Genomic DNA, 27,805 nt, shown 5'->3' on the forward strand with positions numbered 1-27,805 from the left:
TTCGGATCCCACTTTAGGTAGGTCCAGCCCCGATTAGCCTTACTGTGCATAAAGTGGACTTAAAACACCAACTCAAACCAAACTATATGCTTCGGCCGCTTTGCCCCCCCCAGATATCCATTTTATTAGAGGCCGAGTGAATCACAGAGCTATCTTGGGCAAAGGCATTGTCTGAAAATTTACATCTCAGATACATGAGTACAAAACACCACTCGGGTATCAACGACGACATTGCACTGACACTGTGACTTTTAAACCACAGATTCTCGGTAGAGGCACGCAGCTCAGTGATTCGGACCCTATTTCAAACCGTGGATTTAGTCCCGATTAACCTTTCTGAGCATAAAGTTGACTTGATCAAACTTTAGCATAACTGCCTCTAAGACATCACGACCTCACCACCGAAGTTATCTGGTTAGATTTCTGGCCTGGGAGTGTCTGTTGGTCTATATCTTCTTTAATTTTATCTAGTACTCATCCATCCTCATTATCCTACAGAGGTAGGAAAATTACATCACAACAAGGAAAATAGGCTACAGACATAAAAAATACTAAACGTCGCATTAAGCAACTCAGATACATGGTAATGGGGTTGTTCATTGCCAAACTTTTCCGGTGGCGGCGCCACCCCTGTTGTGTCCCCAAATAATTTCGTTCGTCATTTGGTTGCCCTAAGCTTTACATTGCAGCACTATGGGATAGCTATTCAAACGTTATTTTCAATGAAGGTAAAAATTTCTCGTGTAATTCGATAATAAAAACGGGTTTAGCAAAGCTTAAAGATTATGTAGCCAGTCATAAGTTTCCGAAAATTCCATTCTCCTCAACCTAAGAATTAATATATTAAAGTGCAACGGAATGTTTGCGAAAATGAGCTCTTTTTCCTGGTTGCGAGCATGTGTAATTCAACGGCGGGTAGGAATCGAAGAAACTCGCAAAATTATAAAAAATTGTATTAAGTGCGTAAACGCATGATATAAATTATTATACACTATGACTGACATTATGCCCTATCCGATAATTTAATATTAACGTATGTTTTCATTGTATTAAGCAGATATTCTCCCCTCGTATTTTCGTCCTTCTTTTTCTTGGTAACAGCAATTTTAAAATTATAATTCCTGTAAATAAGATGGCCCTAGAGGTTCCGAGACATGAAACAGAAGAACACATATTTTTTGTAATATCTATTCTTGACGATAAATGTATAATACATATATAATATATAAAACAAAGGACCATATTTACTAGCTACGTGGAAAAGTATAATATCACGTGAAGAAAAGTCAGTTATTAAAAACAACTATAAAAATAAAAGTTTCAGTCGCGCGGAATTATTATGCATTATTCTTTACCGGATTCTCAACAATAGATCACTTAAATTGTGAAAATTGCTAGTGACGTAAAAAAGTGCTGTGCAAATTTTAAGGTTTTTTGAGTTCCGATATATTCTCTGTTGTTGACGATCGTCTTTTCAAAAGTCTTACTTCTACAGCACTGATTATTCAACTATCATGTTCAGACATCATTTCTGAGGTTAAGATGATATTAAACTTGCAATTTCATGTAATAGCAGCACGTTCGGCATCAAATTTCAAATGTATTTAAATGGGAGAACAAATGCCGATCAAAAGCGTGGGGACACCACAGGGCTGCTGCCACCTACAACAGTTTGCTTTGACGAGGCCCGTTATATTACATTCTTCAGGTGTATTAATTTCCATGACAGAAATAGTATGTTATAAAAATTATAACCCTTCCTTGTACGCTGACTGGGAATTATTTTCTAAAAGTTGAATAGCTATTCTCACTGAAGTACAAAAGATTTAAATTCTGGTGTTTAAAAAAATACAACTGTGATGCAGTCGTTGAGTGCGTGGGCGGTAAAGAAGTGCCAACAGTTAAGGTTATTGCAAATGTTAGAGGAAGAAGTGCCTGTATATATTTTCTGTCTTGCCAAGGAAATGTCAAGATCCGTCTCGAATGCAATCACTGAAGTTGCATTAAAACGCCAGGAGCGGGGAAGAACAACTCTAACACAGGAAGGTGAAAACTTCAGAGTCGGATGCTTAATTCATGTTCAACGCCGTGACGTTTTGCCTGACAGCTGACGTTGTTTTACGTCACCGTCGCATAGCAACTACCTCTTCGCCTTAGCCATTGTTTCCGACACACCGACCCTCAATAGCTTACTTGAGTTCAGCACCGACATACTCGAGTATAGTTACAGCTGACTGTCTTAAACTCAGAAACTTTGATAGGCCAGCCAATTTCTAGTTTTCAAACAAGTTAGGGAGTCGCATTATATTAACTTTACAAAGCTATCTAATATATGAGTTCTAATTATCACGGTAATATAATGAACAGTAATATGAAGATAACATATAGTAATGAATAATATATTATTATTATTATTTATTGTTACATGTAGTATTTTAGAAGAAAGGTGGAGTTAGAGTAATTTAGAATATAGCTACATATAATACTGTAACTCCCAATTATTCTTAAATATTCTAATGGATGGTTTTCTACCGCAAGTTTGATTGGAAACAGGCATGGTAAAAATAAAAATTCACAAATAAGCTTCAATAGTTGATTGATTGATTTGATTTATTCTAGTTAGCTTTTCTGGCACACATGGCTATTCGCGAAGATCAGGATGAATGATGAAGTGATGACATTGATTAAGGGGACACTTACAAATAACACCTATGCCCAGGCCGGATTTCGAACCCTGGACCTTTGGCATTGTATCGCGCTGTGAAAACACTCTTAAAGAAAGAAACTTATTCGGCAGCCTTAGCCATCATATAAAATGGCACGAAAACTCAAAAACGTTTGTTATGTTGTTGCACTGAAAATGTCTCAACCATTCTCTCTTCAAGTGTTGGACAACATCTCGATCACACTCATCTTTTTTTTATATCGCCTTCAACATATCAACATCTGGAACTGGTAAACTGTACATTTTGTCCTTAGTATATCGCCACAGAAAATGAGTCTGGAGGCATACTATCGGGAGAACGTAGAGGCCATGATGTCGGACCATCCCTCCCAACCCAGCGTTTTGGAAACGTGTTACTCAAGTACCAACGAACACCTAAACAGATAATTTAAGTATGCCGAGAAATATTCAGTTTTCTTTACAGGATTTTTGTCGGGGAAACCTGATGCTAAGAGACCTGTAGGAAGGCCAAGACTAAGATGGAGGGATAACGTTGAGATGGACCTATAGGAAATCGGTAAGGATGGAAAAGATTGGATTAATCTTACCGAGGATAGGGACAGATGGAAGACTTGCGTTGCTGCAGCCATAAACCTAAGAAGGCTGGAGAGTTAGTTATGCGGAGAAATATATTATGAAAATGTAACTTGCGATTGTATTATTAATCATAAATTAGCTGTTTCACTGACTTGGATTTTTCTATTTTAAAGGGAAGCAGGTTATCGCCTCATCTTTCATAAAACTTCTTTGCACCTTATTGCTTCTAAACTCCCTCGTCTTCCCAGTGATACACATGATTGATTGATTTGCTTTATTTTACTTCGCTTTTTGTGCCACTTTTGGCTAATTTGCGAAGATGGTAATGAGTGATTACATGATGAATGGATTCTCATAGACATCAGTGCGAACTAAGAACTAACGTATTAGCGCGATGTGCTAACCACTCCCCCCACGGGGACCGGCGCTGATAAGCATTAGATTGGATAGGAACGCACATGTCGTTTGTGGGAGAGGCTGCATTCAGCAAAGTTTACAACGAGAATTGTGCTTTGAAATAGGATTGAGGTGCGGACGTCATGGAGTGGTAGGTGACTCCATCGATCGGGAAGCCCTGCTGGAATCGTCACCCACTCTCAGATGCCGCTGACTGGCAACTTCCCGCGTTCCGTTGTTTATCTAATGAGCACCTGGTCGAAGCAACAGCCCTTTCACAAGGATTTTCCTTCAGAGCGCGCTACAAAAGACAGTGGAATGAGTTAGCGGTTGCGAGGAAGCTAATTATTACGAAACTTGGCACACACGACACGGTTCTATGTGAAAGTTCTATTTGTCGGCTTCCTGAGCTACGTGTTTAAAGGTGGAATTTGATGAACACGTTTTATTGAAAGTTTCTTTGGACGTTTACGAACAACTAGTAGACTCTATAAGAAAAAATATATCTAACTAGCTGATTGCCTGGCATTGCCCGGGTATTAAATTATCCCAATCTTCTATTAGACAGGAAAATAATGAATTTTAACTATAGTGTAAAATGAACTTGGTGTTGAACGGCATTGGGAGTGTCACTATTCATCGTAGCGAACCCGAAAACTATGGATTCCACACTAATATTGGTCGTTTTACGTCACCCTCTTCCCACCCCCACCCCTAGGGGTGACGGGGGTGTCTTGGAGTTGAACAGCATTGGGTGTGCCACTATTCATCTTAGCGAACCCGAAAACTATGGATTCCACACTAATATTGGTCGTTTTCGATTATTTTTACATCTCACCCCCTTCCCTCCCCCACCCCTAGGGGTGACGGAGGTGTCTTGGAGTTGAACAGCATTGGATGTGCCACTATTATTCTTAGCGAACCCGAAAACTATGAATTCCACACTAATATCGGTCGTTTTAACTGTAACCCCTTCCCACCCCCACCCCTAGGAGTGACGGGGGTGTCTTGGAGTTGGGCGTCATTGGGAAAGTCACTATTAATCTTACCGACCCCAAAAATTGTGGATTCCACACTAATATCGGTCGTTTTCGATTATTTTTACATGTCACACCCTTCCCACCCCAACCCAGGGGTGCAAGAGGTCTCTTAGCCCAACAGTATTTCTCTCCAGATTGAAAGTGATTTGTGTACCAAATTGGATTGAAATCGCTCCAGGTGTTGGAGAGTTAAGCGAGAAGAAACATACACACATACATACATTTTTATTATATATATAGAGGAAGATGATTTAATACACGTAGTTAATAAGCTATTGATTCACAGTAACTCTAGTGTGACCATCTAGGGTGCAGGGAATTTAATTTGGTCAGAAGAAAAGGACTAGCTGATTCATTTGATGCCCTTTCGGAGAAGTGGCACGATCAGTCCACATGTACAGAGGGATCCATAAGTATTACCGTGCAAATTGTCCATGACTGTTTTAATTAATTTTTCTCTTACATCCTACGTGTTTTAAGCGATGGATTTTTATGTATGCTGGTGCAAACTTTGTCAACACCTTGTTTTGTGTTTTTTTTAATACTTGAAGCTCTTATTGGGTCAAATAAAGTGAACGAACATGGCGATGGACTATTTGCACGGTAATACTCATGGATCCCACTGTACATACATCCTAAAATACTCGCTTCCTGTAAGGTGTTATGTGTGTTGCCTAACTCTATGGCGGTGGAAGAAGTTGCCATTGAAAATTTGCTATTAGAATCCCCTTATCGCACAAGACTTAGGCAACACACACAACGCCATACAGGGAAGCGAGCATTTCGGGATATAGGTGTCCCATTTTTATTGCCGGTGACTGTACGTACGTTGATGCTGTTACAAATTCGAAATTGCTTTACTATTAGACTTACTTAGACAAAGAAGTGACTTTCTGGGGGTAAGTTATATTTATTGGCCTAACGCTATTCTGAATTTAATTATGCTTAGTTTTGTCTCATCGCGTTACCCTCCCAAATAGCCTGTGTAACAATTTCTTGTCAAAGCTATTCTGACGCATTTGTATAGAGAGTTAGCAATTCGAATTTAACTAATTAAACAGATAGCCACGCACTTTGGCCGATGTCCGCGCAAGCAGAGAAAGCAGACAGAACTCCTGTCGCTTCAAGGAGCTTCAATTCCGAGGACGTCACAGTCACCTGACCCTCCACTGTGACGGGTTCATCGACCGTCATATATGGCAAGCTGTTTAAAGGCGGAGAAACTTCACAACTTGGGTTTTAGTCGTATCCTGCTTCGAGCTGCTAGTAGGCAGAATAATACTATAACTGCAATATGTGAGAGTCCTTGACTGAAGAATTCGGTGCCTGTTCGGTGGTGGATCAAAGAGCACGGTTGAGGTCGGCGCCTGTCTTTGTTTGCTTCTCCAGTAAACCGGAAATGTTTCTCCATGTTAGAGCACCGAAAAGCGTCGAATAATTCGAATGCGGTTGCAGCATTACAAAAGGATTTACCTGATCCCAGACATTATCTTTCCTCACTCCACGGATGGAACACTTCTTCCAACTAGTAAATGAAATATAACTTGTGATGCAACAGCCCGTGAAGACCAGGGCCTACCTACCGAGTACTGCCTCGCTCCCATCTGGCGAGGTTGGAGATCACCCAACCGGTTACGTAGTGACGTGTGGTCAGCACGACGAACCCCTAGTCGTCGTTGTAGGTTTCCATAACCGGGTTGCGCTACTGAATCGTAGCTTCCCAATTTCCGGTCACATACACAGACCTAAATCTCAGGGGAGAAGTTGTTACACTTTCCCCAGGAGACTCGAAAGAGAGCCGCCAAAAGAAGAGATAAATCCAGAGACAGAGTGAGACAAGTAGAGAGATAGAGGGAGAGAGGCAGGGGGTGAGGGCAGAGGGAGAAAGGAAGGGGTGAGGGCAGACAGAGAGAGAGAGAGAGAGAGAGAGAGAGAGAGAGAGAGAGGCACAGAGAAAGAGATAGTTTTGGAGTTGAACCTTCCCCTCTCTCTTTCTCTCTTCCCTCTCTTCTCTCTCTCTCCCTCGCCCCTCTATCTCCCTCTATCTCTTTCTGTCTCCCTGTCTCTCTTTCTGTCTCCCTTTCTTCCTTTCTCCCTCTTTTCCTTTCTCCCTCCCACTCTTCCTTTCTCCCTCCCTCTCCCTCCCTCTCCTCTCTCTACACCCAATCTGTCTCTTTCTCTCCCTCTTTTTAACTCTCTCCCCCTCTCTTTCTCTCCCTCTTTTTCTCTCTCTCTCCCTCACTTTCTCTCTCTCTCCTTTTCTTTCTCTCCTTCCCTCCCTCTCTTTCTCTCTCCCTCTCTTTCTCTCTCTCTCCCTCTCCCCTCTCAATCTCTCTCCTTTTTCTTTCTCTCTTTCTCTCCCTCTTTCTCTCTCCCTCTTTGTCCATATCTTTCTTTCTCCCCTTCTCTCCCTCTCTATCTCCTCTATTTCTCTCTCCCTCTCTTTCTTTCTCCTTTTCTTTCTCTCTCTCCCTCCCTTTTGCTCTCTCTCCCTCTCTTTATCTTTCCCTCTCTCTCCCCTTCTCTCTCACCTCTCTCCGAAAACTATAAGATATCGTTATGCCAGTAGAAATTCATAATAAAATAAATATTCTCTCTCTTGGTCTCTCTCTCTCTCTCTCTCTCTCTCTCTCTCTCTCTTTGTTCGTTTAACAGTTTTCATTTTTCTTTCTGTCTCTTTGCCTTTCCTTTTTCATCTTTCCACCTTTCTCTCTCTTTCTTTTCTTGCATTGCTGTAGTTGAGAGAATACGGTGGTATACACTGGAGAATGTTTGAAAACCACACAACCATAAATGTAATCGCTTCTAAAATGAAATCTGTGACAGAAATTCACACCGGGTTTTCTGCACTATGAAGACTCACCTATTGAGACATTTTAAACACATTGATCGAGAGATCTCTTTGTACATTAAATTCTATACATTAATAAATTGTTCAAGTCAGAGTTTTATTTTTCCCAGAATGCTCATTTCACTGGAGTAAAAGAGATAAGAAATGTCAGACTCGCACTTTCCTCTTAAGAGCCATGCTAGTTTGCAGTTTGCTTCCAGTATGGGTAATTTGCAGCACGTAATGGATTTTGGAATATTAATTTTATGAGAAAAGTGGAAAAGCGTCATTTTAGGGTATATAATCTTGATTAGCAACACTAGAAGTCTAGGAATTTGTCAGCAGACGTGGACAACATGTACTCATGTACTTACTACACAGCCGTGTGAAAAAAAATCATAATGTTACCCTCAAATGGGACACCGAAGAAGTATTCAGCCTATAACGGTTGGTGTACATCAGCGTTTGGAAGTAACTAGTTACAAGTAACTCAGTTAGAAATAACAGTTACTTTTCTTGAAGAATTGTAACTGTAATTAGTTACTTTTAAAATCAAGTAACTGTAACTGCAAGAGAGTTACTTTTTGTAAATAGAAGTAACGTTTCAACAGTTACTTTTACAGTAACTTTCACAGTTACTTTACGACACTTAAATTGCTAACTTGGATGTTTGTAACGTGGAAGAAGAGCTAATTTTGCTACTCTAAAGATTTTCGTCGGATCACCTAAGGCAAAATTTCAAGGCTAACTGTAAGCATAGACGCCAATATCTGCTTGCCCCCCCCCCCTGTTGTTCAAAGAGGAGGAGGAAGGGGAGCGCATTTAATCCTTCTCAGGTCAAGGTGTCTTGTCTTTGCAAAAATTTCCAGATTTCAACATTCCTCACACTGAAAATGCAATCTGCTTCAGGAAGTCGCATGGGGGGGGGGGGGGTAACAAACAGGTTCACTCGGTTGATAGCTTCAGAACAACCAGACCTTTTATTTCATCTGTGATAGCGATAGAGAATGCAAGTGCTTTGTTGCCGATTTTCTGCAGTGGTAAATAGCAACTGGTCGTAAACCAAAATCCGCGAATGAACATATCAACACCTTGAAGTATGTCAACATGAATCTTAAATAGTCTTTTAATTATTTCGATTTTCTCTTTAAAGTTATGTTGCTCGCCTATGCTCGGTAAATGCTTAGTTATAGACTGAAGGGCCTTGTGTCTTGTCGCTTCGATCTAAAATCTCCCGTAATGAAACATTCATACCGAAGTGACGCGGAAGTTTCACACTGAAACGACACTTCTGTCAATGTGCATGCAATCACCGTACGGATAACATACCGAGGCAACACGGTATCCAGTCCGAGCATCATGCAGATGACAAGCGACACATGCAGCTTGTCGTGTCGCTTCAGTTCGAAAGACTGCGTTTATTTCTGAACATTGCTTTCCAAAGATGTGTGTTGCGTGTCGCTTCGATCTGAAAGTTCAATAAGAGAGTGATCTTTCTCATTACTGCTATAATTCTTATAGGAACTTCTGCAAACTGTGAAAATTGATTGCTTTCTTTTAATTCTAAGCTTGCCGCCGGGGAGCAACAAAAACTATTGTTCTAAATGTGTATCGTGAACAAAAAAAATATATATCCAGAACTGCAATTCTTAACTCATTACACAAAGAAAAGTATCTCCTGCTCTTTCTATTGATAAATATCTCTTTCTATAATAAAAGCTTTATAAAATATTTCTAGGGAGTTAAAAAAACACGTGAACACAGGATAACAAATAACAAATAACAAATTTTATTAAAAGCATAGCCCACAATATTCTTTGAACAGTTTACAATATTTTCTTAAACTACCCATTCTATAATATTGTTTTTCACAAAAAGCAGGAATCTGAATCAGTGTGTTATGAATTGCATTTTTATCTTGAATATTATTACAACATAAAATTAATAACCTTGAATAAATTGAAAAATGGGAAGTAACGAAGGGTTTCGAAAGAGTATTAAAAAATAGTAGATATTCGTTCACTTCTCTTTGTATGATACTCTTCGTTAGACGTAATAAACTCTGGTCTGGGTTTCCAAGGAAACTACTTTATTCCAAGTAAATTAGTATTTGCAACTAATTAAATATTTTGTTTGTATTTTCTTTTTTTTCCCCGAGATATGTAGACTGTACCAGCCGTCTTGTGTCATCTCGTCTCCAATTTGAAAAGGCCTGTTCCATTGTGTCTCATTTCGTTAGCAACACTCTAAGTGATGCATGTATTTTATTTATCATAAATGCAAAGTTATCCATCAGTGGCAGCTGATCAGTTTTTGCATTACCAGCTGTGCGTGTATGTAGTTAAAATGTGGAATATTTTTTTGGATTTAAAATATGTGTTGTTTATTGTTATGGGGAATTGGAAAAATAGTTTTCGTATTTGAAACTGAAATCCCTCCCCTCTCCCTAGCTAACTGTAACTAGTTACCATTTAAAAAGTAGCTTTTCCATACACTGGTGTACATATCCCTTTCTAGACCTGTTTGCTTCTAGTATTTCACCGTCATATGCATCGTTTCTGGACGGGTCGCACACATTACTTACTGAACCAAGATTTCAAGAATCTCACTCTAACTCTATTTTGCAATGTTTGGCTCGATAGGCAGAAAACAGCTGCGATGGGACTCAATGCTCTGATCACCCAATGATATAGCTGCTTGGTTCTCAGTGGAACGTTGCCCCATTCATTTTCTCTTAGAATTCTCCCGTAAATCATTGCGTTTCCTATCTCATGGAATTATAAGTATTTAATATAATTTATTTAAAATATATTTTTTTGGACAATTTGAGGTGGACACACCCACGCATGACAACGACCATGAAATCAGCCGATTTTCCTCGAACTCAATCAGTTCATATTTTTTATGTTTCTTGAGCAAAAACAAAATACTGACTACCATAACAAAATTCATAGACTTTACGGGAAGACTTTTTGGAATTGGCTGTTAACATAACCAGTTTAGCTCGATAAACGCGTCAGATTTTTGGAACGATCCCAAAGAAGACAATTTTCCCGTTGAAGCGCTGTGACCTAGTTTTGGAATAAATAAACATCTCCCTATCTTTCTATTGCCTCCATATGATAACTTCAAGTCAATATGCTTGTTATTGTATGAAGAAATATGTAAACATGCAGAGAAGAGTGTAATATTGAGTTCTCTCTCTCTCGCTAGGAAAACCTCCCCTTCAGTGTGAAGAGTTCAACAGCATTGAATGTGATGTATAGAGTGGCGCACTACACATGGACGAGGAAAGGATTCGACTTCACTGCCACCTACCAGTTCAAGCACGAACGAGATTGTGGGCCGCGGATGCAGAGAGAGCCATCTGGTGAGTACTCATCTATTCAATTCACAGGTTGCCAGGCCTCTTAAAAGTTTTGTCAGGTTACGAAGAACCGGAAACTTCTTTCAAATGTTGCGTGGATTTTTTAATAATTTTCAACGCAGACGGACCTTGGAACCAATATGCAATTATAACTTGTTTACAGCAAAATTCCTTGGCAAAGTTGCAAGCGTGGTGTGTTGAGAATCCAGATGTTTCAAGGATCCTGTTAAAAGTGTTTAAGCCTGCCCCCGTTGCGGAGTGGTTAGAACATCGCGCTACGACGCTAGGGGTCTCGGGTTCAAATCCTGGCCTGGGCATGGATATTTGTGTGTGGCCATTCATCAGTTCCATCATATCATCACTCACTCATCCTCATCTTCGCAAATTAGCCAAAAGTGGCACAAAAAGCTAAGTATATCAATAGAGCAAATCAAATACATATAAAAGTGTTTATTTTTTTTTTTTGGAATTGGTGTTTTAAGTTCACTTTGTGGACAGCAAGGCTAATCGGGACAGGACTTACAGTTTAAAGTGGGATCCGAACCACTATGTGCCTTCACCGGGTATCGAACCCCTGCACCCCGTAATTACAAGGCGACGACGTTACCACTACGCCATCGGGGAGGCCCAACTTCAAGTTTCTCTGTGTTTGTTACCAGAGACAGCGCCAAGAGTGAAACAAGGTGCATAGCAGGTTGGCTCAATAACAAGTGGCAAATTTCGCAAAAAAATTAATACGAAAGTGTAGTGTAGAAAATGATGCATATGCATTTCCAATTGAAAACGTGGCGCACCTAAATCTTTGACAGACATTTTGTGGCTCACTCACACGAGACGAAACTAAGCTAGATTTTAAAACAGCAGATCTTGATCTTGTCTCGTCCTCTTCTCCTACATAATATATTAGGATACATCATTTCGTTGATTTATGCAAACTTCCCACTGTATGAATATACAGAGCGATCCATTGAAATGCAGACCGCCGCATCAGTGTTTGTGCTCTCAGCAAGCGAAGCGTTCGCGGCCGTTTTTCGGCATCGTAGAGTGTCGATGAAGCAAGCGCACAACCATGTCTCAGAAAATGTTTTGTTCTGCACAGCGTGTATTTGTTTATGATTCATATGTGTTAACTCAATCGGCACGTGAAGTTCAAAGGCGATTTGAAACAAGATTCTTGGGTGTAAAAGTTCCATGTCGTAAATAAATCACTCTTTAAACTAGTTGCGGAAACTTGCGTACTTTATTCACGGACAGTCGATAGTGCCGATATACGGCCTCGAGCGCCTCGCTTGCCGATAACACAGATACTGACGCGGCGGTCTACAATTCAATAGATCACTCTGTACAACAACGTCTATAGATTTAATAGACAATAATATTATTATGCAAGGGGAAAGAAACTCAGGGCAACCTTTTAGTTGAGAAAAATTCCAGGACACATGGAAGCGATGTCCTCAATTCCTTTATACATATCATTAACAGCAAACTGAGTGGAAGTAAATGAAATTTCCATATCGGGAGAACAAAAATTCCCTAAAATATTGCAAGCAATCTGGCTATTGGACGTATTTCCCAAAATTATTACGAAAATCACCTAGAAATTTTGTATGTTTCTAGTCCAATTTAAGCACAGTAAGGCTAATCGGGACTGGATCTACAGTTGAAAGTGGGATCTGAACCAAGATGTGCTTCCATCGAACCCGGGAACCCTCCTGTTACAATGTGACGACGTTATCACTACGTCATCGGGGAAACTGATAATATAGGAAATGTCTGGTCAACTTCCGATATTTTGTGAGGAAAAAAACGCTCTCTTATGCACATGTGATCTGCAGAGTGAGCAGCGGTTCTGTAGAGTTCAAAAATGGGCGAGAAGGAGGGAGTGAGGGAGGTAAGATGTTTAGTCGATCGTGTTCGTGCAGTGACAAACCTCTAGTCATCTAATTCGTGCGCAACAGTGCATGTGGTATTGTAATCATGGCAGGAGAAACAATAGGTGGTTCCGTGAATTGGAGAGCGTCTTCCACCTGTCAACTGCCCCAGTCCTGCTCAGAGATGTCCAGCTTCCGGAGGCCTTGGCCTCCAGGAGCCTTGCGAGGCTGAGGCCGTGTGAGGTCGAGGCCGAGGCCGAGTTGGAGTTTTGGAGACTAGCCCTGCGAGGCCTGAGGCCGACCTTCAACTCGGAGGCCGGGCTTCGCGAGGCCGAAGTGAAATGACCATCTCTGATCCTGCTCTGCTGCTTGTTGGCCTTCAAATACAACGTGCAGGTGGTAAACTCGCACCGCACGGATTGATCTTTGGCCTCTGCAAGTGCAGGCATGTTGGTCAAGCCTGATCTAGAAACACCCCTGCAATGACTTCGTTTTCTTATCAATTCTGGCATTCTTCCAAAAGGCAAAAGAGATATTATGACAGAACTCTGATTAATCTTACCAAAGAACTATTTTTTGTCCCGTTTGACTTTAGCGAGGACGAATTAGGCAATTAAATATATTTAACAACTATGTTTTATGGACTTTTTTTGTTTGTTATTGAAATTTTCAGAACATGAATGGTCACTGAAAATGTTTTTTTGAAGTTCACGTTTACGTACCTGTACGGGCATATTAGCATCCAGATATTCATAAATACGTTTCGTAACTTCTGAGTCATGGAATTAATATCTGCATTAGGAACTATCATTTTTCTAAGTTTACTCATATGCTTGTATAATCCAGACTAGTTACGTCATGAAACTGTATATAGGTATAGTATAGATATATCTCATTAGAGTTTGTAAATTCACTGTGATCAGGAGGGAATTCCTTCTACAAAACTTTCCGTGTGAAATTGTTACTAAATTCTCCACAAAATTTTATCCTTGCTCTTTCAAAACAACAAATATTCTTCGTCTCTTTTGTTCACTTTTATAATCTTTGAAATCCACAGCTCTTTCCGATGATTTCAAAGACAAAAGCACGCGAGAATATCGTCACCATGGCGTGCAGTGGGTTTAACATGGTACTCTGGCGCCCACCGCTGACTGACTAGTAGGCGACCAACACGACAAAATTGTTTCCGGAGATTTTTCTTTTCTCAACCTAAGATAAAAATCTAAATCCATCTGCAGTCATTGTTAAAGATCAATAGAAACACTACACAAAATTACTTTGACAAATAAGCAAAGGCGGAATGCTTATCCGATTGAAGCTAGAGGGTATCTTCCATTCTCTTATTAACTGTATGTTCGTTGTCTGTATTACAGCTTGCATTCGGCATAATCTAAAAGCAGGCTTCCAGGTCCCTCTAGATGTATGGAACCTATTTGAATTCCTAGTCCAGAGTTTGTTCTAGATTTGTGCTTTTAATTTAAAGAACTGTTATATTTTCAATTTCATGACAAATAGGTTATTTGGTACTATAAGTTATGCATTCTTTGGGATGTTCGGCAAAAGGACGGGTGTGTTATTGTGTGTCGGTCTAGGGTGGCCCTTATTTTTCAACTTTTGAAATTCTCTGCTCCCAAACCCCTAATCTCGTTAAAAACGTTTACCTTGCAAAATTTCAGCTCAATTGCACTATTTTAAATTGACCCCCAAAGGCATTAAATTTTCAGATTTCACCAAAATAATAGTCAAGCATAATCGAAAGACAACTTAACTGTTTTCTGCATACTTTATGAACAATAAAATTTACCCAAGATATTGAGTAAACATTGAAACCAAATGAGAAATACATACTTCACAAAACAAAGCCTAAAATGGAAATAACAATAACTAAAATGAACGTAATAAGATACTAGATTTTTCATTAGGCCAGTTTTTGTAGCATCTGGGTACCTTTTTTCTGTATTCAAGAATTGTCTGCACAATGTATTGCTTTTCTTTTTGGTTCTTGGTCACAATGTTATTTTATTCTTGAATTAACTTCAATTCTCTCTCAGCCTTATCGTTATCTATTACAATGTTTTCTTTCAATGTTTCCAACCCAAGTAGATGGGCAGTTTTGTAGAAAATGTGTGTTGATTGAAAATCTTGAGAAGAACATCTTCAATAAAAGAGATGAAATGCAACAATCAATCAAAAATGACCTGTTGATATTTCGGAAACTAACATCTGAAGATCTAAAATTGTTCTAGTCCTAGTCAATTCTAGTTTAACTCGATGTAAACATTTTTTATTATTATGCTGGCTTGTCTGAAAAAGGCAGAGTGGAATCCACCCCACATCCAAGGTTTCTGGTTAATCTCTCTAATTGCAGGAAGTAGAAAGTAAACTGTCCTTGCCCCCTCGACCCCCCCTCCCCCCCAAGCTCGTGTTAAGATACCTAATCGCCGCTACTGCGTGCATATATTTTTAAACAACAAAAACAACATACACCAAACGCAAGTGAACGAAACTCTGCAGAAAAAAGAATATATTTCGTTCTCACCAATATCATAAAAAATGGAACACATACATTTAGGGAAACACATGACTGCATTAAACTACATATCTCCTCAACCCCTGACTCTAAAGGCACGAAACAAAAACCAATTTCTAGACGAAATCGTAAGCTATGAATTTGATTCAGTGACTTTAGGACGTAAATTACATATTTTCTTACATAGCCTATTTGCTGTTATTTCTATCGGTAACCAACTTTTACGCTTATTCTAAAAATTGAAGAAAATATTTGAATCTTTCTAATTGAATTAAGATTTATGGTAGCTCTATTAAACAAAAGCCACCATTTAGCACATTTTCTGCTATTTAATTTCAATTATCTTTAATTTTTGTGTACAATGCAACGTTTTCGAGATATTATATATTTTTTTTAGTGAATATTTGCTGCCACTTTCCAAGATGACGGATTTTCCCCGAACATTTCGATTGCGAGTAGTTATGGTACCGCGTTGAAGTCGATAAATCAATTGATTGGAAAAGATCGATCAAAGATCAATTGATGATGTAGTTGTGTGGGCAAGCAAGGGGTATTGTTTTGCGCGATGACGTCATAAAATGGGCGTGGCTTAATTTGGTGAGGTTCGTTCTGATTGGTTGTAAAAGTATTCGGGTTTTTCCCGCGGCGTCTGAAAACAGATGGCGTTGATGATTCTGAAATTCTGGGAATTTGGGTTGGGGAGATTCTCGGAATTTCCGGTGTCTGAAAACAGATGGCGTTGATGAGGCTTTTAAGTGGTGCGGTGAATGTTAAGTGCCTTTTCTTGGAAAATGGGGTTTGCCGAGTGTTGTTTCGAGGAAATGTTGTGAGAATTAATGGATGTGGTTTGTGTAATGGGTCTGGAATGGTAATTGCTTTTGCGTGTTTGAGGCAAGTGTTTTAAGGTCTGTTTTTCAAGGAATTTTGTCTGGAGATTATTTCAGGGTCTGGTGAATGTTCGAGCAGATGACGTTGAAGTGTTGAGTGTTCGAGTTCTAGAAATTGTGTGGGATGAGAGTAGGGTTTCGGGGAATGAGTAATGTTTGATGTCTGGTGTTAATTGGTTTGGTGTTGCGAGAAAGATTATCGTTAAGTGGTTCCAGGAATTGGTGAGCGATATGTGTGTGTGTGGACGGTTGAGAGTGATATGCATGGACCGGATGAATGATGTGCGGAATGGTTGAATGCAGTGCTGGAAGGAGGGTTCCCTGCAAAGCATGTGGGATAGCACGTGATGGAGAAAGAGCATAAGGAGAAAAAATTGCCGGAGAAGACGGATGTAGATAAATTATACAGAGTAAAAAAAATACGGTTCTCGGAAGAGTTGAGTGTGTACAGTGTACCAGGACAGGAAGAAGATAGGTGAGGCACGTGGGCGTTGGATGCTCTGCGCGAGAGATTACGTATCGAATATGACTGTGTTGATCGTCGGGAGGAAGGTATATAAAAAGGAACAAACCAGATATGCATCATAAGAGGTACAACTGTCCACAGCTCAGCCAGCACAATCGCCTGTCAGGTTGCAGATACTATAGTGAGAAAAGTGATCAGTTTCAACGGATCAATCCTACCTGGTATATATATATATATATATATATATATATATATATATATATATATATAGTGGGTTATCTTGAGGTGAGTAGAAGTGTAAAATGGGTATAGGGGGCTGGATATTGCAATTTGTCGGCAGTGTAATGGGGATGAAACCTGCTGCTCCAGATTTGTTGCCAGCGACGACGACATCACGAAGTAGCCGTATACTGCCGTCTCCTCCACGGACACCACGGTCGTCGGTACAGCCTGAAATGTTTAAGGATGACAGCCCGTACTTGAGCGTTCCTAAGTATTTTACGCAGCAATTTCGTAGATCGTGGGAAGCAAAGAATGCTGCACAACACAAATATGAGAAGTTGAGACGCTGTGGAAACAAAAGTAGTGGTGGCAGGGGTGAAACGTTGAGGAAAAGAAAACATGATGCTGATAAAAATATGCAGTATAATCCTTTGTACGGTTACATAGAGCGTTCTCCGAGGAAGGCAATGTGTTTTGCATACCCTGTAACAGTCTCTGATTCGAAAAGACTGCAAGGTGTTAAATCGAAAATATTTGAGAGTAATAGTCCCAAAGTGTTGGTTTTTGATAGTCCGGTAAGGTACAGGGAATCTCTTTTAATAACATTTTACAATAGAGATTTAGTGAATGAGAATTTTATGGAACTTGAAAGTAATAGTTTTCCGATCAGCATGCAGTACATCAAGAGTCGTAGAACAGGATTATGTGAGACACATTACCTTTTCGAGAGAGCACCTGTATACGGTCATTTGCCGTACCATGTGTGGAGCAATCGTGTAGCCGGTGAGATAGCATCTCACGGATATAATGCAGGACCTTTTACTGTAGTATCGGGAATTTCCTCAAAAGATTGCATCTGGATGGAGACAGAATCGGAACTAAATTCGGAGCATGTAGATATATCCGATCTGCATGTTCCTCCACGTTGTCTGGCTACAAAATATATCATGATGACGGATGATAGTTTAAATTGTGGGCGTGCCGCTGTCGAATTGACACGGTACGAAAATTTGGAACATTTACTGAATGAGGAGATTCCCCTGCTGTACCGAGTGGGGTGTCACAAAAAATACATGATAGTGGATTATAGTGATGTTGCAACCCTGATGCATATATTTAGAAAACAATATCGGGAGTCTATGTTATCACTGGGTGAAATATTTCAGTGGTTTAACAGTAGTGTACCCCTACAGGAGTCGATAAGCGATACATTAGGAGTAAAAGGTACTGCATTAGATTTAGAAGAGTTAGCCGACTATTGTTACAACCCGTTACGGCGTAACGATCTAAGATCAAAATATGCTTTTATTTCCAGTGTCCATAAAGTTGAAGAGCAGTTTTCGAGAGGCACAGGCCCACATCGTGAGTTCCCCGAAATAATAGAGGAGACTGACACGTCGGAAGCAGAAAACGATACAGCTTGAAAGGTGAGAAAATAAAAAACATTACCTGTGGCAGCAGAGGTTTATTTTGGAGATGTACAGCCTATGGTGGGGGGATTGGCTGTTCCCGGTCCTCTGGTGGAGGTAATGGAGGCGTACGATGTCCGTCCTCCTCCTCCTCCTCCTCCTCCTCCTCCTCCTCCCGCTGCACCAAATTAATGAGGGGTTGATCTTCCTCCTCTTCCGGAGCAGGAGAAGGAGGACGAACATAGCCTCTGAGGACCGCAGGAGGTAGCAGTAGGAGCAGGTTGTCGGCCCTACGAACATTGCGTCGAGCCATGCTGAAAAACAATATATAATAATTAAAAAATATATTCGGTTCCATGTAGATATGGCTATAAAAGAAAAAGTGGTATGACATATATAATCGGAAAAATGGTGAACATGCATCTGAAACCGATTTAACTAACCGGGGCTGATTTGCAATAAGTTTTACTGAGGCCTAACAGGGCCGCAACAGGGCGTTCTTTGAAACATGAGTACAGGAGGCCTACAGCCTCAATTTTGTTCAAAACTTTTTAAACGTGTTTAAAACATTTTAAACTTTTTTCGATTTTTCGATTTTATTTTTTCGATTTTATTTTTCCGATTTTAATTTTCGATTTTTGCGAAAATTTCAAATCGATATATCTGTCCCTAATTGAGCTACAAGGATAGTCGATAGGTTGTCGGACGATGTCAAAATATACAATGTTATAAGAAATAAATTAAAATAATTACCTTTGGCGATAATAACGGAAAGTGTCTCCCATTCTCTGCCGATTGAGGCGACGCCTAACCGCGAATACGGCCAACGTCTGTTCGTATTGCCGATTTATTTCTGCCTGCTCCTCCAGACACCTCCTAACATCCCTGGTGAGCTCTGCGAAGTGCTCTTCTTCTTCTGCTCCTATCTGGTATTCGTGAAAAGCATTTCGCAGAGCCTCCCCTTGCTGCATGTTACGTTCCTGAAAATATGTGTGAATTAATATATAACAGTGATTACAGGTTGTGTAAAAAAATATATATATATAACTAATATATTTTCTGTCTATTTTCAGATGACTACACTTCCGCTAGGGTTCAGTCTACTGTATGGTGACGTAAAAGAGGAGACGGGGACTACAACAGAAGAGAGAAGAAATCTGTGGAGCAAAGTTCACGCACGACAAGTAGAAAAGCATGTAAGCAGCTACGTCAATTTCTGCGAAGAAAACGGGTTGGCCGAAGATTTATTGCGCCGACTAGAAGAAACGTGTAAAGATTTTGAAGTGAAGGTGGACACATTGGTGAAAATATTCAGCTTCATTATTGAAAAAAAAGAAACGCGGCAGTGTTTGGTGATTTTGTAGAAAACATACAGAGAGCCCAATATGTACCCTCGCATTTATCGTTAAGAATATGTTTCGAGTTAATGGAACTATTTAAAAGTGTGAGGAATGAAAGAGCAGAAAATAAAAAAACAGGGGGAACGGGGAAAGAGCTAGAGGAACGGATGGTGGAGATGTTAAAAAAAAAGAAAACTGAACGAATAAACATTACTAATATTACTAATAAACTAACACGTTTCGTTCAGTTGTGGAATAATTAAACAATCTAGCTGATTTTAAATTTACTTTATGCACAGAACCATAGGTTTCCATCGGGAATCGAACCCGAGATTGTACATATAACGTCTACATTGAGAGGTATTGCATTTAATGGGTGTAATAAAATATGTATAAGAGTTTCTTGTAATAAAAATATATGGTGTATACAGAAAATATGTTATTTTTAATATGAATATGAAATAGGTACTTACCAAATTTCCATCAGCCATCGCACGTTCTTCTTGATCCAACACGAAGTAACAGAATGAGTGGAGGAAAATCTGTTTCAGAAGTTCTGCAGACTTCCTTACATGCTTAAGTCATTAGCAAGCGTGTTACACGGAAATCTGTAGAAGAGATTAAACTGCGGTGACTGGAGTTCTTTATTACATCATGACAGATTTACAAGGAGGAAATTGCGGGACTGAGGCCTGCAGTTCTGAGATGAGTTTCACAGTAGTTCCTTGTTGCATCCGGTTGACTCTGATAACGTTATGTACATAGTACTTCCTTGTTTCATCCAGACAGATAATAAAAGTATGGAGATATAATTGCAAAACCAACTTCCTTGTTAGGTCCTCACAGAACGTCTGAGAAAGAACATCGTGAAATAGATGATGTTGAAAATGTAGCGTTATTGTAATTGCGTTTGTTTCTTAAATAAACAGAATCAGAGTCGACCTACACATAGGGAAAATTCGTTTTTACAGGGTTTGAGTGGACTCGTTGCAAAATACAAAATTAAAGCAATCAGTTTGTTTTTTTGGTTTTAGGACACACAGGGGGGAGTCGAACCCCTTTCAAAGTCCAAAGTTATTTCTATTATTTCTTCCCGGGGCCAGACAGAGTCGGAGTCGCCCTTTGAAAATGCACAGATATGGCAAATCAATTTTATGTTAAATCACACAGGGCCGGACAATAGGGCCGCCATGTTGACGGCAAAGTAGGGTTTCTGTATTTCAGATCGTAGACCCCTTCCACATACTCTTGACGTACAGATTCCGAATCTACAATTGCCTTCACTTTAGTTCAATTAGGGGCCGGCTGGACGGCCCTTCGAAATTTTCCGAGTTTTTCAATTTACCTACAACAGATAGGTGGCAGTAAACGTCACCTACGTTTACTACGTAATATTATACAATTAATTGTCATCTCAGCTCGTCATGACAATGAGGGCCGCCATCTTGGCCGCCATCTTGGTTTTTGTTATTTTGACCGTAGACCTCCGTCCATATACTGTGTTTAAAGGTGTTGACGTACAGATTCCGAATCTACAAGTGATTTCACTCTAGTCCAATTAGGAACGGCTGGACGGCTCTTCGAAACTTTCCGGACATGTTTTTTCGAGTTTTTCAATTTACCTACAACAGATAGGTGCCAGTAAACATCACCGACGGTTACTACGTAATATTATACAATTAATTGTCATCTCACCTCGTCATGACAATGGGGGCCGCCATCTTGGCCGCCATCTTGGTTTTTGTTATTTTGACCGTAGACCTCCGTCCATATACTCTATTTAAAGGTGTTGACGTACAGATTCCGAATCTGCAAGTGCTTTCACTCTAGTCCAATTAGGGACGGCTGGACGGCCCTTCGAAACTTTCCGGACATGTTTTTCGAGTTTTTCAATTTACCTACAACAGATAGGTGCCAGTAAACATCACCGACGGTTACTACGTAATATTATACAATTAATTGTCATCTCACCTCGTCATGACAATGGGGGCCGCCATCTTGGCCGCCATCTTGGTTTTTGTTATTTTGACCGTAGACCTCCGTCCATATACTCTGTTTAAAGGTGTTGACGTACAGATTCCGAATCTACAAGTGCTTTCACTCTAGTCCAATTAGGGACGGCTGGACGGCCCTTCGAAACTTTCCGGACATGTATTTTCGAGTTTTTCAATTTACCTACAACAGATAGGTGCCAGTAAACATCACCGACGGTTACTACGTAATATTATACAATTAATTGTCATCTCACCTCGTCATGACAATGGGGGCCGCCATCTTGGCCGCCATCTTGGTTTTTGTTATTTTGACCGTAGACCTCCGTCCATATACTCTATTTAAAGGTGTTGACGTACAGATTCCGAATCTACAAGTGCTTTCACTCTAGTCCAATTAGGGACGGCTGGACGGCCCTTCGAAACTTTCCGGACATGTTTTTCGAGTTTTTCAATTTACCTACAACAGATAGGTGCCAGTAAACATCACCGACGGTTACTACGTAATATTATACAATTAATTGTCATCTCACCTCGTCATGACAATGGGGGCCGCCATCTTGGCCGCCATCTTGGTTTTTGTTATTTTGACCGTAGACCTCCGTCCATATACTCTATTTAAAGGTGTTGACGTACAGATTCCGAATCTACAAGTGCTTTCACTCTAGTCCAATTAGGGACGGCTGGACGGCCCTTCGAAACTTTCCGGACATGTTTTTCGAGTTTTTCAATTTACCTACAACAGATAGGTGCCAGTAAACATCACCGACGGTTACTACGTAATATTATACAATTAATTGTCATCTCACCTCGTCATGACAATGGGGGCCGCCATCTTGGCCGCCATCTTGGTTTTTGTTATTTTGACCGTAGACCTCCGTCCATATACTCTGTTTAAAGGTGTTGACGTACAGATTCCGAATCTGCAATTGCTTTCACTCTAGTCCAATTAGGGACGGCTGGACGGCCCTTCGAAACTTTCCGGACATGTTTTTCGAGTTTTTCAATTTACCTACAACAGATAGGTGACAATATCTATCACCGACGGATACTACGTAATATTATAGAATTGGTAGTCATGTCAGGTTCTGATGCTGGTGTGACAATGGGGTCGCCACCTTTGCTTGGGCGATGAGTGATAGTGTGTTGGACTCGGAATAAAGTAGAACAGTTAGGAATGGTTCGGGGATTTATTGGAAAAGAGTGTTAAGTAGTTCCGAGAATTTTACATGGTTTCATAGCAGTCAGGAAAACATCTGGTGAGGACAGTTAGCTATTTCCGAGAATTTTACTTGGGTTTGATATCAGAAAGAACAACATCTGGTGAAGACAGTTAGTTTTTCCGAGAATTTTACATGAGCATTCATATCAGCCAGAAAGAGCGAAGACGGTTACCAGAGGACTGTTACAGATTTCCGGAGAGTTTACAAATCAGACAGCAGAACCGTTAGGAACGGAAATAACAGCTTTGGTATGCTTGCGTATATAAAGTACGGTGTTCTCTCCACATGACAGTCTTCGTGACACAGACATCGCACGATTATGGACGTACAGTTATCCGCTGACGATCTGTTATTGCTATATCGTGATGGATATTTCACAACACCTAGACAGTTACGGGAAGTGTTGGTGCAAATTGCGCAAAAAATCATAGCACGAGAAAGAATCTCCTTGATCGAGGAGTATGACCGGTTACTACAAAGAGTGACAACATCCGTACCCGATCTTTATGGAGCAAGTATTTCCGAAGAATCACCAGGGCCTTCATCAACACCCGATCCTGTATCCCCAGCTACCGAGGAGAAGCAGACAACCGCATTTGAGCCTGTTACATCACCAGGACCTTCAAGGAACGTCGCACCTGGATTAGGCTTGGAACCTGTGCCAGGACCGTCATGGAGACCGGATCCCTTGCCCCCAGCAGAACCGTCATCCCAGAGTGTTTCTGTAGCAGATAGAAGAGGTAAGAAAAGTAAACGTGCTTCAGTGTCTCGTGAGCAGTTAGGGAATATAATATTACACAACATTCAAGAACGTGAATATCCTAAATTCCGTTCCAAAGGACGACGTGTGGAATTCAGTTTCTCGGACCCTCCAGAAAATTGTCGATCCTCACACATGGATCCGTGAAGGTGTTGAAAATCTTATCACCTATGTTAAGAAAAACACCAAAGATGAAGACAAGATAGGTTTAACTCTGTCTAACATATCTGACCCCACCGTGAAAGATATTTATGTCGGGTGGCACAGATGTGACCAGTTACACAGTGATATGGTGTGGAACATTATGTATAAAATATTGCAGAGCGCGAAAACATTCACGGCTACAGACCGTTTAATTTTGCGCGCCGACCATGTCGACATACCTGTCGGAGGTGGCGGAGGTAAAAAAACATATTGTTTACCTAATTACATGCTAACCACGCAAAAAAGAAGTGTCGTCGGTGTGCCGAATAGAAGGAAACCACTCTGTTTAGCTGAAGCTTTGATCATAGGAAAATCCCATGCTGATAATGATCCGTCCTATTCACAGTATCGAAGAAATAGAAATCTTCTCAAACCTGTTTTCGAACTTATGCGTAAAGCAGATGTAGATCTCACAGACAATGCGTGTGCAGAAGCGGAATTCGTGAACTGAGAAAATTTCAGCAAGTTCTTGCAGAATATAAAATTGTTGTATACAACAATCTTCGTGATGTGAAAGATGTTTTGTTTGAAGGACAGGTTGAAAATGCTTCCAAATATATATACCTTCTCTATGATAACACTCGCCAGCATTATGATGTGATAGTGAACCGTGTTGGAGCATTTGCGGCAAAACAAGAATGTCGCGGGTGTAACGAACTCATATTTCATAGACCGCATAATCATCTGTGTAAACAATTGTGTTCTATGTGTCGTTCAACTCCGCCGTGTGTGCCTGAACAGGGTGTTCGCAGAATATGCCAGACATGTCACAGAATTTTCAAAAATGAAAACTGCTTCACGAATCACGTTTCTACACCATTCCGAAACGGTACAGTCTGTAGTGAAATCCAACAGTGTCCCAGATGTTTCAGAATTATTGTAACAAACAATACATATGAAAAAGTGCATAAATGTAATATGAAGTACTGTACTGTATGTAACTGCGTGAAACCTATAAATCATTTCTGTCACATGGCTGTACCGAAAACTAAAGTGAATTCGAAATTTCTATATATATTCTACGATTTCGAATGTTATACAGACATTCCGTACTCTGAGAAAGAAAAAAACGTTTCTTCATGTTCCAAATCTTATTGTAGTACAGACAGCCTGTCACTCGTGTTACAAGAAGGAGGATTTAACAGTTCCCTGTTCTGTTTGTGGAACCAGAGAGTTTATATTCTGGGATGATCCTGTAGACACATTTCTGCCCTATCTCGAACTGCAGCACAAGTTTTGCAACATAACCATTTGTGCACACAATGCACGAGGCTACGATTGCACATTTCTGCTACGGAGAATGTTGGAAAGAGAAATGAAACCTCGTGTGATCTTAGACGGTACAAAAATCATTAGCATGACATACCAGAATCTTCATTTTGTCGACAGTCTCAACTACGTTCAGACAAATCTTGCAGGATTTTCAAAACTTTTCGGTTTGCCGGTGCAGAAAGGCTATTATCCGCATGTGTGGAACACCTACAAGAACAGAAATTACATAGGAGCGATGCCTCCTCCTTCTGCATACGGCTATGAATATATGAAAACAGTTGAAGATCAACACCGTTTTATGTCTTGGTATTACATTGAATGCAGCAAAAATATACCTTTCAACAACAAAAAACAACTTCTCCAATACTGCATCAAGGATGTTACCCTGTTGAGACAAGGATGTTTGAAGCTGAGACAGAATTTCCTAGACATATGCAAGATCGACATTTGTAAGGATTGTCTCACAATAGCATCTGCCTGTTCACTAATTTACAGGCAGAAATTTATGCCGGCTAACACTATAGGAATAATACCCAAAGGAGGTTACCATCATGCAGATCAGATGTCCAAGTTCGCATTGAAATGGTTAACCTACGTGGAAGAACAAAATGATGTAATACTTCTTCACGGTGGACGTACTCGTGAAAAATATGTCATAGGAGGGCGTTACAGAGTGGACGGCTATCACGAGGAGACGCAGACGGTGTATGAGGCGCTTGGGTGCTACTGGCATGGTTGTCAACGCTGCATATCAATTAACAGGGATATGTATCCGAAAGGTGACGAAGAAGATGAAACCGATCAGGATAGTAACAGTGATAAACATAGTGACTTGTTGAACACTGCAGCCTTCAGATACGAGACAACGTGTCGTAAACTTGCGGCTCTACGTTCTGAAGGATACCATGTTGTCACAATGTGGGATTGTGATTTCAAAAAAATATTGCAAGCAGATCGTGAACTCGATAGATATCTATCGACACATCCTATCGTTTGCTGCATTCCTTTAAATCCACGAGACGCTTTATATGGGGGAAGAGTTAAAACAGTCAGGACGTATTACAAAATCAAGGAAAATGAGAGATTACAGTACTATGATTTTACAAGTTTGTACCCTTATGTGAACAAATACTGTGCCTATCCTGTCGGACATCCTACCATATTTCTAGGAACTTCTATTCCTTCGGTAAATGAGGTTTTGAACATGGAGGGGCTCATAAAATGTACTATTCTGCCACCAAAAGCCCTTTTACATCCTGTTTTACCTACAAAAATGCATGGAAAACTAATGTTTGTGTTGTGTAACGAATGTGCTATCAGATTAAAATGTGAAGGTACATGCAGCCATTCCGATGAACAACGCGCACTTTCGGGGACTTGGGTCATCGCCGAGGTGCGTAAAGCTTGCAGTTTAGGCTACAGAGTACTGTCAGTGTCGGAAGTGTGGAAGTATGAAACATCGATGTACGACCCTGTCACAAAAACTGGAGGACTTTTTGCTGGTTATGTCAACACCTTCTTGAAAATAAAACAGGAAGCGAGCGGTTGGCCTTCATGGTGTCAGAACGACGAGGATAAGAAGAAGTACATACAGAAATATTTCGATAAGGAGGGTATTCTATTGGAAGAAAACAGTATCGAAGTCAATCCTGGTAAACGTACTCTGGCTAAACTTTGCCTTAATTCTTTATGGGGCAAGTTCTGTCAACGGGACAACCTTTCCCAGACAACCATCATCAAGGAATCGAAAGATTTTCTGGATAAAATGACTGATCCAAATATAATGATTGGAGGAGTCGCATTCATCAATCAGGACACCGTTTTAGTGAACTGGAAATATGTTGAAGAGGCTGTCAGTCTGAACAGGAAAGTAAATGTTCCTATCGGAGCCTTCACAACATGCCATGCTCGTCTGAAACTGTATGAACTTCTCGAAAAATTGAATGACAGGATATGTTATTGTGATACAGATTCTGTAATTTACGTAGATAGTCCTGAAATGGAATATCATCCCCAGACAGGTGACGCACTAGGAGAACTCACCGATGAATTGACAGATTTCGGACCCGATGCAGTTTGTGAACAGTTTGTTTCAACGGGACCGAAAAGTTACAGCATGAAAATAACAAAACCGTTCTCCGAACCGCAGTATATCTGTAAAGTGAAAGGAATCACATTGAATACCTCCACATCGGAATTGGTCAATTTTGATACCATGTGCGACATGATAAACAATGAGCAACCTGAAGGTATGGTCGAAAATATTTTCAGGATCAGAAGAACAAAACAGTTCCAAGTAATCAGTACATATGAAAAAAAGCTGTTTCAGCCGGTACTGTTGAAACGACGTTTCGACGATGAACATTTATCGTATCCCTTCGGATACTGTGCTGACTAAAATATGTTTGTAGCGGTCCAGAGTTTGAACCCTTCTTCGGACAGTCAGTGTATAAAATGTGTTTACAATGTACCAGATCTTCATTTTTCTTCAAATCTCCAGTATAAAACATGTTTCCTAAACTTTCCCATCCTTTCACCATGATGGTCTGCGGAGCATCAGGAGGTGGAAAAACTACTTTTGTGACAAATATGGTTGACTCCATCGTTCATCTTGTCGAAGGACCCGTCAAGAAAATCGTATGGTGTTACGATCAGGAAAACAGTATTCCGCAAAATCTTCGAGATGTGCAATATCATAAAGGGATCGTCGATTGGCAGTCGTGGAACGGAAAAAG

The 27,805-nt window shown here is 40.3% G+C and overlaps 1 protein-coding gene across 1 annotated transcript in view; it reads left to right on the top strand.

Moving 5' to 3' along the window:
• Positions 1 to 27,805, top strand: part of LOC145992324 (uncharacterized) — a 603,163-nt gene that overhangs the window by 433,560 nt on the left and 141,798 nt on the right. The window contains exon 10 of the mRNA XM_083128705.1: positions 10,742 to 10,898. Coding sequence (XP_082984831.1) covers positions 10,742 to 10,898 — 157 coding nt within the window. The remainder of the gene's footprint in view (positions 1 to 10,741; positions 10,899 to 27,805) is intronic.

Source organism: Lepisma saccharinum, chromosome 9, assembly GCF_977018435.1.
Source record: "Lepisma saccharinum chromosome 9, izLepSacc3.1, whole genome shotgun sequence".
NCBI lineage: Eukaryota > Metazoa > Arthropoda > Insecta > Zygentoma > Lepismatidae > Lepisma > Lepisma saccharinum.